A 13,569-nucleotide genomic window follows, 5' to 3' on the forward strand; every position below is an offset into this window, starting at 1 on the left:
GGCTCTGCGGGTGCTCCCCGCGAGGTTACCTTTGAGTTGGGGCAAGGGGTGCAGCTCCGCCTGGCTGCCCTGGCAGCGGAACTGCGACGAGCCCTGGGAGCGCTTCTGCCTCAGCGCCTTGCGCACCGATTTCCGGGTGAAGCCGTCCACTTTCTCCGAGGCCGAGATGGCGGCGCTGGCAGCCCCCGCCGGCGGCGACGACGACGACATCTCCGCGGCCCAGGCGCTTGCCAGCTCCGGCTGCTGCTTGCACGGAACGGGCAGCGGCAGGAGGAGGAGGCGGGGGTGAGGCGCGGAGCGGTCGCGCCCCTCCGCCCCGTGCCCCCGGCCACACCGTCTTCCCGCTCCCGTGCGCCGCCGAGCTTCTCCTCGCTGCCCGCCAACGCCTCACGACCGCATCTCAGTGCCGGAGGTTCCTGGTCCCCGCCGCGCGGCGGGCTCCCGGGGCTGACGGAGGCAAGGGCGGGGGCGGAGGGGGGCGAAGAAGTTGTTGACTCCGGGAGCGGAGGGCGGGTGGAAGGGAGCCTGAAGTTTAGACAACTGAGGCGAGGGCGCCGGGGTGCGGACGTGGAGCGCGCCTCTCCTCCCTTCAGTCCAGGTCGCCGGCCAGCCGGACAGCACTTCAGTGGCCGCTGCCAGCGCAGCCCGCCTTCCCTGGAGCCTCCTCCCGAGGCGCTGCCATCGCGGGTCCCTGCCGAGCCTCCGCCGCGCTGCCCGCTCTTCCCTGTCAGCGCGGTCCCTGCATCTCCCGTGGCGGTAACCCGCCGCCCGGGCTCTGGGCGCGCACACTCGCGCTCCTCACTGCGGAGCTCTCCGAGCCCCCTCCCCCACGCGCCCTTCCGCCGCCCACGCAGAACCCCCTGCGAGCGTCCGCTACAACTTGAGAAGGTGGTGGGGACGCGCGAGGGGGGAGTGTGTGTGCGTGTGCGTGTGCGTGTGCGCGCGCGCGCCGGGGCGTGAGGCCCGGGGGAGGGGCCTCGCCAGGGGTGGGGAGGGAGAAGATTGACAACTTCCGCGGGGTCCCGCCAGCCTCTCGAAATACTCTGGAGGGAGGGCTGGGTGGGAAAGCATGCCAGCCCCCTCAGCCAATCGCAGGGCTAAGCGGCAGTAACGCGGTGAGGCGTGGTCTTCTGGAAGGTGTTTCCAGCCGAGAGGTTAGGCGAAGAATGGGGCGTGGTTTTATGATGGACTTTGGTTATAGCCAATCGTAAGTGAAGACGGTGAGCGGAACACCGCCTGCGTCACAACGGCGCAATGAATTTTTTGGGGAGGGGAGTGCGCCCCCCCTCCCAGGGAGCATCTTTGCACGCTTGCGCCGCTGCGCCGGGCTATAATTGCTCTCCTGACAGCTTATTAGAAGATCGGGAAACTAGAAGGGGTAGTTTAGAGAGCAAAGTAGAATGTCCCTTCCCGTCCCTCTCTTCTCTACTGGCCAATGAGGAACTGAAGCGACTGGTGGAGAGAGAAGGCTGGCGCGGGAAACAGTGCCCCGTGTTACGTCACCGAAGGGGGCGGGGCAGAGGTAGGGTGGAGAACCAGCAGTGTGATTGACAGGCGAAGGAGCCCGGAGAAGGCGAGCAAGTGAGTTCGTCCAATCGGAGCGAGGTACTGGGCTCCTGGGCGGGCCTTGGAGCCTCGCTGCCCTGAGCCGCGTAATTGGTATTTGCCGAGTAAATTTGGAACTGCAGCGGCTGTGACACCGCGCAGTTCCAGAGCAGTGTTCTCGCGCCGGCCTTGGGCAATCTCGAATCGACTACTTCAAAGATTTCTCCAAATCTACACCCTCCAAGAAGAGGCTCCTCATATCAACTTAGTATCCCACTAATTTTCATGCCTTCAGCCAAAGGCCTTCAACTACTCCAACAGGACGAGTGCAGATGAGCTGATCAATGGTTTGTGGATTTGGGGCTTGCCATTTACTCTTACTGGGATCTTTTCATTAGAGATTCCGTCTAAATTTTATTTTATTTTTTAAAAAATATATCTTTATGGATTTCAGAGAGAGGAAGGGAAGAGGGAAAGAGAGAAAAATATCAATGATGAGATAGTCATTGATCTACTGCGTTCTGCACGCCCCCAACTGGGGATCAAGCCCCCCAACCAGGGCATGTGCCCTGACGGGGAATCTAACCTCAATCTCCTGGATCCTAGGTTGATGCTTAACGGCTGAGCCACCCCGCTGGGCTCCATCTAAATTTTAAACTTCTTAAGGACAAGGACAGGTCACCTAGTTTTTAGTGCAGTTTTCCATATAATGATGCTTAATAAAAGTGAGTGTTGTATAAAAACATGAAGAGAACCAAAGTGTTCTCTCTACCCTATTATAAGACCCTCACTACCCAAAGTACAGAAAGTACTAAACAAAATTCAGAAATCGATTTGTTATTTACATAAAAATGGTTAAACACTTGTGGGGTAGAAAGAGTATAAAAATTATTAAGCCTAAATTTAAGCCTAGAAAATAAAAATAAATAAATGAGCTGAACAGTCTGTCTCCCTTTTACTTGGCAGTTTTGCACTGGGGGACCCAAATCTTCATTGTTGGTAGGAATGTGAATTAGTACAGCCACTATGGAAAACATTATGGGAATTCCTCAAAAAATTTAGAATAGAACTACCATGTGATAGAGGTATTTTACTTCTGGTTATTCGAAGAGTGTGAAAACACTAATTTGAAAAGATAACATACAAACTTATGTTCACTGCAGTATTATTTATAATAGCCAAGATACGGATACAACCTAAATGTCTGTTGAAGGATGAGTGGATAAAAATGTGGTATTATATACAGTGGAATACTATGCAGCCATAAAAAGGTGAAATCCTGCATTTGTGACAACATGGATGGACCTTGAGAGTATTATGCTAAGTGAAATAAATCAGATGGAAAAAGACAAATACAGATTATTTCATTCATAAGTGAAATATAAAAATAAAAATAAAAAAACAAACTCAGGGGCAGACAACATATCAGTGGTTACCAGACTGGGGGTTAAAGTGAGGGTGAAGTAGGTAAAGGGGGTCGACTGTATGGTGACAGAAAAAAACTAGATTTTTGATAGTGAGTACAATGTAGTATATACAGATGTCAAATTATAATGTTGCACACCTGAAACTTATGTAATGTTATAAGCCAGTCTTACCTCAATTGAAAAATAAATTAATTTTAAAAACCACCACTTTTATCTTATTGGCATGTTTGAAGAACCACCCAGCACCTACAGAATAGAGTCCAAAATTGAGACTCTCCTCAAGCTAACTTTTAGCTGTCTTTCCAGGCATAAGTCCTACTCGGTTCCTACACAAATTCTTTTTTTTCAGTTCAAACATCATTCCATATACTGATCCCCTAAAAGAGGTTGTTGCACTTCCTTGACCCCCAGTCCCTACTGTTCCAACATCTTGAAATAATTTGCCTTTTTCCTATCTTGAAACCTATCTTTTCTTCAAACTCCAGCTCAACCCCTATGTTTGATGAAGCCGTTCATGATGATCTGGCCAGAAGTGATGCCTCCCTTCTTTAGACTACTATAGTATTTATTATCTATATCACCCACAGGGTCTGCCATCACATACCATCAGAGATGGCACTACCTCTTTCTCCCCTGAAAGTTGTAAACACCAAGGGAGAAAGAACTCAGTTATTTTACATCTCTGTATCCCCTACTGAGCACAGGATAGATGTGCAGTACATAATCTAATTTTTCAGTTCTCAAGGATAGGGTTTCTGAAAGTGTTGTCACTGGATTGCCTACATCAGAATCCTCTGAGGTGTTATTTAAAATGCAGATTCCTGGACTTGACCCCAGACACACAGAATCAGAACCTATGTGAAAAGCACTGAGCGATCTATTTTTCATAAACTCCTTACATTCTTATGCACATAAAAGTTTTTAGCTACCATTCTCTAGTCATTTGGACATTATTAAAAATAGATTATAGGCATCTAGAAGTCAGGGGAAGAGAATTTATATAGGATAAGAAGGTGAAATAAACAGCAGAAAGCAAACTAATAGATTAAAGCTAAAATTCCTACTGAAATATGATAGATAATAGATACTGGAAAATAGATACTGAATAAAATAGATAGAAAACAGATACTAGAAACAAGTTGCTGGTGGGCCTAGAACCAGCAAAACTGTCTGGGCTTTCTGAAATGGCTCTTGGGGAAGAATTTTGAGCACAATTTTTTAAAAAAAAGAGTGAGTCGAAACCTGAAAAGAGAGAGGGTTGTCATTCCAGATTCAAATCACCAAACATTTGGGGGGAGATGGAAAGAATGATAGCCCACAAATAAAAAATTAAAAAAAGAATAGAAGACCATCTAACAAGAACTGGATCTCAGTACCAACCTGTATGTGCTCCTGAAGTCCTGCCTCTTCCCATCAGTAAACAGTGATTTAGAGGCCAAGGCTTCATCACTGGCAAGTCCTTTGGATTGGTTTGTCCTCACATGACTTGATTTCCTTGATCCATAAACATAACTATGCTTACTGATCTCATTCCTTTATTCATAATGTTTAGCTTGCTGGGGAAAATAAGCAATTTGTGAAACAATAATATGCATGGCAGCAAAATCATGGTCCTTTAATGGTTTTAAAAAGTGCATCTGACTACATACAGGTGCAAAAAATATAGCCTCTTTTGCAACCCAGAACTCATTGTTCAGTATGAGTTTTGATACATGTAAGAAGGAACATGGGGGGGAAAGTGCATCAGAGACAGTGTTCTTTTCAAGTCACTGTGAAATTCTCTAAAACAAATTCAAGCACGTTTTCCAAACTGCTCCAATAGAACACCAGACAACGTGCTTTATCTGTAGAATCAAATAGTAGTGGTATTTTCCAAATTTACAAAATTAAAATTTCTCCTTCGTGTCTTTCTTAAAAGCTTGATTCTTACCACCACTTTACTACATTAGAATCTAAGTCAAGATAGTATCTGATTTATCCTAAAAATGTTAATTTTTAATACCTCACTCCTTTTCATTTAAATACATTCAAACTATTTAAAATTCAAAAGGAGTAAAAGGGTAACAAGAAAAGTCCCATTCACGCTCCTGTCTCCCAACATCTAGTTCCCCTGCTTGAAGACAAACCAATGCTGGCAGATTCTTATATGTGCTTCCAGAGATACATGTTTTCTTCCTTAAGATTTAATAAAGTCACAGTTTTAAGAAGCTCCCCCAGAAGGTAAATGATTTATACATATTTCATCACCTGAACAAGTTTGGAAACCACTGCTCTAGACGTCAGGAACCTTCCAGAGTTCCGAGTTCTGACAGGTTTATTCATTTCCATTCATTCACTCATTATTTTGTTCATCAGTTCACTCATGTGACAGATATTTACACGCATGCTGTACATCAACAGAACATGAAAGTTGTAGGAGCCTTAAAGGCTGCTCAGTACAGGTTTGGTCAAGTTCGTACCTGACCCCAGAAGGTCCTTTTCTGAGGCCTCGAAATGATCCAATTTGGAAAGTCTTTTTTTTTCTCTTTCCTTTTTTTTTTCTTTTACATATATTACAGGAGACTTTTGTTTGTACGTACAATGAGATCTTCTTACTAATAACGTGTTATGAGAGTCATCAAAGCTTACTGAAATTTGATTTTCATAAACCAAACTCACCACTTTTCTAGATTCTTTGCAAGGACTTTAATTCCGTGCTGTCTTCTGGCCACCGTGCAAGCACAAGTGTACGTCAAGATGATTCAGATTCCTGAAATTTTCAGGAAGGGCCCTTTGTTAACAGGGCAAGATCAATAGTCATGGTTTTCAATTGTTACCATTTTTGCTTTTTCATGATAAGCTGCTTTTAGTTAAGCTTATTGTTATCAAATCAGTTTGTTGTGGGCTATTGTACAGGTTACCGTGTTGATCAGCCAGGAACTTAGACGAGGTCAGTGGCAGTAGAGATGGTTAGGTTAGAGATTTATTTTAGAGGAGCACCTAGGACTTGCAGAGGGATTGAATGTGGGCTGTTGGCACAGCAGAGGTATTATTAACTTTCCCAAAACATGGTGGTATACTTATACTTTATGATTACCACTGAATCTTTTTTCCTTAGCGGTGATGTCCTTTGCCCCATCTAACTGAGTTATAATCATAAGTGTCCAATAACCCCTGGTGTAGCCAACCCTTTACCTGGGATATAGTTTGAAGGAGCTCAGCTCCTGCCGTATCTTCTGGTCCTTGCAGAGTGGGACTAAAAGGCCTGATGTTGACAAACTCTCCACACTTGAATTCAACCCTGCAAGCATTTTTTTTCAAGTGCTTTCTTTGCCAGGCAATATGCCAGGCACTAGGAATGAAAAGATAAATAAAGTGTGGACCTTACAATCTAGTGAGGAGGGACAACATAAACAAATGATCAAAGACTATATTGTAAGTGTTTCTTGTGGTGTTGTGTAAAAACAGTGGAAAGAAGATCAAATTCGGTTTGGATGCAAGAGTCATAGAAAATTTAACAAGAAAAGTAATGCTTAAAGTGAGTCTTGAAACAAAACAAAGTGTTCATATGGATAAGATTTTTAAAAAAATCCACTTCTCATTTAAGAAATTAGCTTACCCACATTTCTTATTTTCATATTTTGGTCAATGAATTGACTTATTTTACACAATATATTACCAAAAAAAAAAAAAAATCCATTGCAACAGCAGAATTATATTTTGTTCCACCTTTTGTCAGAATTTGACCTGTGGGCAAAGAAAAATCGACATTAAATTAAACACATGGCTTCCCTCTGGGTATATTTTGAGGAGTGGTGGTTACAAAAATACTATTTGCTTCCTCAATGTTCTATTCATATGCAGATTCTCTATAAATCTAAAAGAGGCCTGTCATCCTCCTGAAGGAAGCATCTAGTGGGTTTTGAGGTAGTCCCCGTATTAAAGCACCTAGCTGCTGCACGCTGGCAGGGCGTTGTCTCTTATTGATTTGCTAGTTAAGCTCACACCTGCAGGAGACAATCAATTTGAGAATCCAATAAATCAACCTTATATTTTCAGTGTCAGGTAGTATCTATGGCTTGAAAAAGCACTATTAGTAGTACTTTAGGATTTTCAGGAATTACTGAACTGGAAATTCTCCAGTGTTTTCAGATCCTAGCCTTTGACTTCTATTCGAAAGGACATAGCTTTTTAAAAAACGTGTGTGTGTAGATATACCCACCATCATAAATTTAACACCTACTGTGTAATATGCATCATTCATATAAAGAATCTGGCGGACCCCTGGCCAGGTAGCTCATTTGGTTAGAGCTTCGGATATGCCATGGTTGTGGGTTCAATCATTGGTCAGGGCACGTATACGAATCAACCAATGAATGCATAAAGTGGAACAACAGATGAATGTTTCTCTCTCTCTTTCTTCCCCTCTCTCTAAAAAAATTTTTTTTAAATCAATCAATTAAATTAAATTTTAAAAAAAGAATCTGGCAGAAAGAGATCAAACGAGATCCTCTCTTAAAGTCTCTCTCATCTGTGTGACACTTCTTTCTGTTCCCCTGGAAGTTTGGTTCCAGTGACTCTTGTCATGTTCAGGAGCAATGTTTTGTTTTCTAGCATCTCTGGGATCCTCTATTCTCCTCTTGTAAAAGTTAGTGTATACTCAAGCTCTATTCATTCTATACAAAAGCATTCACACACAAAATGAAATAGAATGGATTGGGCTGTCACTACCATAAGCTTGCCTAGCACTGCACTATTTTGTATAGGTGGAACTATGAAGTCCTGTTACCCAGAAGGAAAATGTGATTATCACGAGATGCTCAATCTTTCTTATCCATTTGTTCAGAAAATATTCATTAACCTCCTATAATGTGCTGGTCCATTTCAGGTGCTTGGAAAACAGCCATGAATGGGACAAAGTCTGCCTGCGTGAAGCTCACCATCGGTGGGGAAAGCTCGCAACAACTAAAGTTCAACTACGGAAACAAAGCAGGGAATATGTACCAGAGGAAACACTGTTGTGCACGCAGATGTCCACAAATGTTTAGGTAACCAATAGGGTGACCAACTTGTCCTGGTTTGCTAGGGAGTTTCCCAGTTCTAACACTGAAAGTCTCCTGTCCCAGGACCTCCCTCCATCCTGGACAGATGGACACCCTGTGAACCAAACAAGCAACAACATCTAAATGTTATGGTCTCAACCCCTAAGGGAGCATGAGCTCTAGGGGAATAGACGAGGTGCATGTTCAGGAAAAGATAACCTCTCATTCAGGTCGATATTTGATGAGAGCCAAGACAATAAATTGTGAGGAGCCCACAGGTGGTGTTTCGTGCCCAGGCGGAGGAAATGAGATTTAAGCTGGACCTGGAGGATTGGGCATAATTACATAAGTAAAGAAAACAAGTTGGGGTGGTGAACACACAATACAGTGTATAGATGATGTGTTGCGGAATTGTGCACCTGAAACCTGTATAATTTTGTTAACCAGTGTCACCCCAATAAATTCAATAGAAAGGACAAAAAAAGAAAAGAAGAAGAGGTAAGGGAAAACACTACCCAACCGCTTACTGCACATCTCTCAAATTCAAACTGTCCAATGTGAATTTTGGAGACATGCAGTAAGCAGTTGGATAGTGCAGTCTGAAAGGAAAGAGATCTGGGCTGAAAATAGAAATTTGAGAGTCATCAGCATACAGATAGTAGGTGGAGTTCCAAGAGTCCCTTGTTCTCCTGGGCAGAGTGTGTAGAATGAGAGGGAAATAGGGTGAGAAAACCCCCTGGGTACCCGTGTTTGAGAAAGCTGCAGAGACAGAAGATGGTATGAGACTGTGGTAGGTCAACAAGTTTGCACTTTGCCCTGAGGTAGGCAGAGAGAATGAAGAGTGTTTGAATGGAAGATGTTATGTTGAAAGCTTTAAGAACACTGGCTGGAGAAAGTGGAAGCCAAAGAGGTTGATTAAAGGTGAGAACAGGTGTCCAGGTGATGCGGACATGACCAAATGGTGCTAAGCAGTGTGTCAGCACCACCTCTGGAGCTTTTTAAAGCTATACCAAATTTTGAAAAATTCCCAAGTGACAATCCAACACCCTCTCCTACCCCCCACTGCCACCCTATCCCCCATCCTTGATGATCACTGGCTTAAACTAAAAATGGCCCTGGGAATAGGTGTGAGAGACATTGCAAAAGAAACCCCAGAGAGATCTGATTGAAGGGAGGTGGCAGGTCAAAGGGAAGACTTACGAATAATGGTAAGGGTTTTAACTGGGTGACCAAATGAACTGGAGTCTTTAACACAAAGTCCAAAACTGAGCCAGTTTTATTTTGTGGCAGAGGGAAGGAGAGTCAGAGAAAGGAAGAAGGGAAGCAAAAATGGATCTGAGGTTAGACACGCTTTGTTAATCCCATTTTTTAAGATCACTGAGGCTGGAGAGCTGGATCTTTATTTTTAAAAGGAGGTAATGACATGTTGTATATTAATTTGGGGAAAGATGAAAACTAGACTGGGCTGACAGCCTGGAGTAGGCCAGAGCAAAGAAGGAAATTCCAAATAGCACAAGCGTCTTTTTCTCTTTAAGGAAAGAGATTCATAACAGAAACTAATGTGCAAAAGATGTGTAGCCTAAGATATAGATAGATATTGCTGTGTGTGTGTGTGTGTGTGTGTGTGCGTGAGTGTATTTCATGGAAATGAAAAACATCAGGTTCAGAGATCTTGTTACTTCCTACGAGGAGGGTAGAAAGGGGTATACACTTGAGAGGGATACACTGAGGTTTCTAACTGTATCTGTAATGCTTTATGTGTACGTAAAGTTGGATGTTGGTGGATGTTTATTATATTATTCTGTACACAGTTTGTATGTACTACATAATATATTTAATACACATGTATTTTTAAGTTTTGGAGTGGGGAATGTTGGGTCTCTGTGTTTTACAAATGGTGAGAATGAGCTGGTACTTGGGCACTTACAAAAGGGGAAACCCAGATAAGGAGAGAATCCTTCGCAACTTGCATTTGATCCAGCCAGCAGACAGACCGCCAGCCCTCACGCATCAGAGTGGGGATCCCCAAAAAAGAGCTGGATAATGGAAGAGAAAGAGCCTCAAGTACCACCTTCAAGGATGCCCACGCACAGGAAAAGTGACACTGAAGCAACACCAGCAGAGGGAAAGCTAGAGGAACAGATGGGCTGCTAAAACAAAAAACAAGAGAAATGCAATCCTTCAGATTCCTGGGGAGAAAGGAAGTAATAGCCTGTCAGTGACAGCAGGGAAGAAAGTTAGAAAGAGAAGACAGTTTTCCTTGTCCAGAAAAATATTTTTATTGACTTTAGCAAGAACCATTTTAGCAGTGCAAGAGGCAATTGTGATGAAGAAACTTCTACTTCCAGATAGGAAAATTAACTGGAACTGGACTTACCCTCTTACCGGTAAACAAGAAAACTGGGCAAAATGTATGAAATATTTGTTTTCATTGAACAACACACAGTGCAGAATTGTGATCCCAGGAAACAGAGAAACGAATGAAGTGATCCCTCCAATATTCCTGGCTTTCTGCCTGGAAGCACTTTCCAGACCGCAAGGAAGGAGGACCCAAGTAGATGTGACAATCTTGCTGAAATGAAGACCAAAATATCAGAGTTTGGGGAAGCTGAGGTGGCTGGAATTTTTGAGACAAAGTACCAGAGAAGAGGGAAGTATGCATAGAAAGAGCTCCAGAAATCTTGAGTTAATTCTTTGAGTCTTAGGCTGAATACTAAGCTGCGTAGGATGCAACTCCATGAGACTCAGCAAAGAGAATTCCTAGGTTGCTATAAATTATATAGGTTCCTGAGCTGGGCTGGGAAACGTTCAAGTTACTGTAGGAAGAAATACTGGGAAGTCAGCGTGCTGATCTTGTGCTTTTCCAGTGCTCGTTGGTGGAGCAGTGGAGGACCTCTACAGAGATTTCTTGCACTGTTAACTCTAATTCAAGATTTTCTTGAAATGCAGGGAACACCTGCCGGATATTCAACAAAGACAAAAAGACAGCAGTGTGATTTCTGTCTTCTCACTGATATCACACTGCATAGGAAGGAGCGAAAATCTGAAGTTCCAAGGAAGGCAAAATATGTTTGTGATCTAGCTGGAAGGATTTCTGTTGAAACTGAAAATTTTCATAATAACCAGCTATGACAAGCTAACACATTTTTAACATGAGTTAATATACAGGTGATTTTTATTGTAAATTGCAAGAGCATTATGTAAATTAATTGCAAAAACTAAAGGGAAAATATGAACAACTATTAATATTGATGAACTTATAATTGCTTTTAAATTTATGTAACACTCCTTTGAATTCAATATTAATAATACTGAGTTTAACACAAGAATTAATGAATTACTTAGACAGTTTTGAAACTGATAGACTTTGCTTCAAAGTCAGATCATTTCTTCTAAAATTAAGGGAACATGTTTGACAATATGGATGCAAATATTTTTAAAATGCTTTTTGAAACTTGACTAAGCTACTGGAAAACTTTTAAGTATGTTTGTAATAACTTGGGTATGTGTACCTACTTTTTCAAATGCCAATTGTATGATATATATATTTCTGGTGCAAATTTAGCATTTGATTTGAAAAGTACTCTAAATTTAAAAATACACACTAGATTTAGAAGATTTCACACATAAACGTAAAATATATAATTAATAATTTTTATATTGATTACATGTTGAGTTGATAATATTTGGGAGATATCCGGTTAAATGAACATATTATTAAAATTAATTTTACCTGTTTCTTTTGTCTTTTTAATGTGGCTATTAAACATTTAACCTTACATATGTGGCTCACATTTGTGGTGTGCATTGTATTTCTTTGAGTTTCACTGAGCTATAATTGATAAATAACAGTGTATCACTATATTTTAATAAGCAGCTCTGCTCTAGGGTAGAGGCTTCAGGGGCTGAGCTCTGAAACCAGGTAGCCCGAATTCAAACCTAGTCTCTGACACTTGGTAGTTGTGTAGATTGGGCAAGTTGTTTACCATGCTTTGGTGTTTCCCATCTAAAAGTGGGGAGAGCAATAGTGCTTACTTTATAGGGTGGTGATGAGAATACTTACATAGAGTCTAGCACATAGTAATCACCTTGTGTAATAGCTGCTGGTGGTATTATTATTATTAACCAAGCGACCTTGAGAAATTCCTTAACCATTATTTACTCATTTGTGAAATTGTGATAATAGCCTCTACCTTATAAGGTTTCCTCTTGAATTAAATGAGATAAGATATGAAAATTTGCTCACCACATGCTTGATGAATCTCCCAGATCTTAGCTGGTATTCAAAAGTCCCTGTTATCTGGCTCAGCTCGCCATTCTTAAATTCAATAGTGTGTGTGAAAGCAGCTGTAAACCACAAGGGGTTCTTTAGTTGTTAAACGTTATTTTTATTCTCTGCTGCAACACTCCCCTGCGAGTATTTGTTTCCTAAACCCACCTCACTTAGAGCCATTAGATTGAAGGCCCACTTTTCCATGAGGCCCTCAGGGTAGACTCCAGCCCCAGTGTGATCTCTCTCTCCTCTAAATTCCTGAGCATCTTTTGTGTACTTGGCATTTAATCATATACTTACTACCTTGTATTGTTTAAAGTAATCATGTGTATGAATCCCCGGTCAGGTTAGGATGAATGTTTTATAATTTGTGAATTCCCCACAGCACATAATTGCTCAAAAAAAACCCATTTGGTCAACAAGTGGGAACATTTGGAAAAATTAGGCAGGGGAAAGAGTTTTAATTTGAGGTATCCAAGTATCCTTTACATAGAACAAAGAGTGTCACTGAAGAGATAAAGCTTTAAGCAAAAGTTTGAGACAAGCGTGAAAGGGTAGAACAGAGCTGATGTGGGAAGTGAGAAGGGCAGAGGTGGCGGCCAGGGACAGAGTGAAGGTCAGGGAGCAAAGTGGACACCCACCCTGCAGGACAGTCCCAGAGCTGAAGGCAAAGCCTGAGTCATGCCTCTCCTGACTCCCACCATGCTGCCTCTCTTTCTCCTGACCAAGATTCACCATCACTTTGGAGGCACAAAAAATGCAAAACAAACTTGAACCTTGTGTTGAGAGTTAAGCCCATGAGTCATGGTTGAACAACAGCTTCTTTCTCTACATGTTAGCTGTGTTTTTCCTCCACTGTGGCTCAAACAAAAATCAGCCAAGTGACATTAATTCATTCAGTGGTTATGGAGTGCCTATTATGGAGCAAGCACTGTGTTTGGATTCTACAATGACCCAGGTAGTAAGGTATCTTCTCCTGGTAGGGGGATTTGTAAGTGCAGAAGGCAGGAGAGGAGGCAGGAAAGTGTCTTCATTCACTTTCAGATGATCAGCCAAGACTAATGCAGAGGGGAGGACTTCCAAGCACCTTAAATACTGGGTGCGGGGAAGGCTCTGATGACAAGAGGAAGGAAGCTCTGGGGATAAGCTGAGATTGGCAAGAGAACCGACTGGGGTAAAACCTTGGGTGGCTTTCTAAAATTGGATGAGGCTAGACATAGCTGTTAGGACTATGGGACTGTTGTCATTAGGCATGATCGGCCAATGATAATCATGACTAGAAGGGGATTGACCCTCCCTCCCC

General features: G+C 42.5%; 2 protein-coding genes and 1 non-coding gene across 3 annotated transcripts in view; 1 reads left to right on the top strand and 2 right to left on the bottom strand.

Annotated features, from left to right (window-relative positions):
- Positions 1-254, bottom strand: part of PPP2R5A (protein phosphatase 2 regulatory subunit B'alpha) — a 63,646-nt gene extending 63,392 nt beyond the window's left edge. Inside the window, exon 1 of the mRNA XM_016219214.2 lies at positions 30-254. Coding sequence (XP_016074700.1) covers positions 30-210 — 181 coding nt within the window. The 5' untranslated portion in view covers positions 211-254. The remainder of the gene's footprint in view (positions 1-29) is intronic.
- Positions 1-13,569, bottom strand: part of DTL (denticleless E3 ubiquitin protein ligase adapter) — a 190,518-nt gene that overhangs the window by 30,658 nt on the left and 146,291 nt on the right. The gene's annotated exons all lie outside the window — the stretch shown is intronic.
- LOC148090926 (small nucleolar RNA SNORA40) lies at positions 4,605-4,701 on the top strand. Its single transcript, XR_015716146.1, has one exon. It is a non-coding gene; the product is annotated as a small nucleolar RNA SNORA40 (small nucleolar RNA).

Source organism: Miniopterus natalensis, chromosome 19, assembly GCF_054644295.1.
Source record: "Miniopterus natalensis isolate mMinNat1 chromosome 19, mMinNat1.hap1, whole genome shotgun sequence".
NCBI lineage: Eukaryota > Metazoa > Chordata > Mammalia > Chiroptera > Miniopteridae > Miniopterus > Miniopterus natalensis.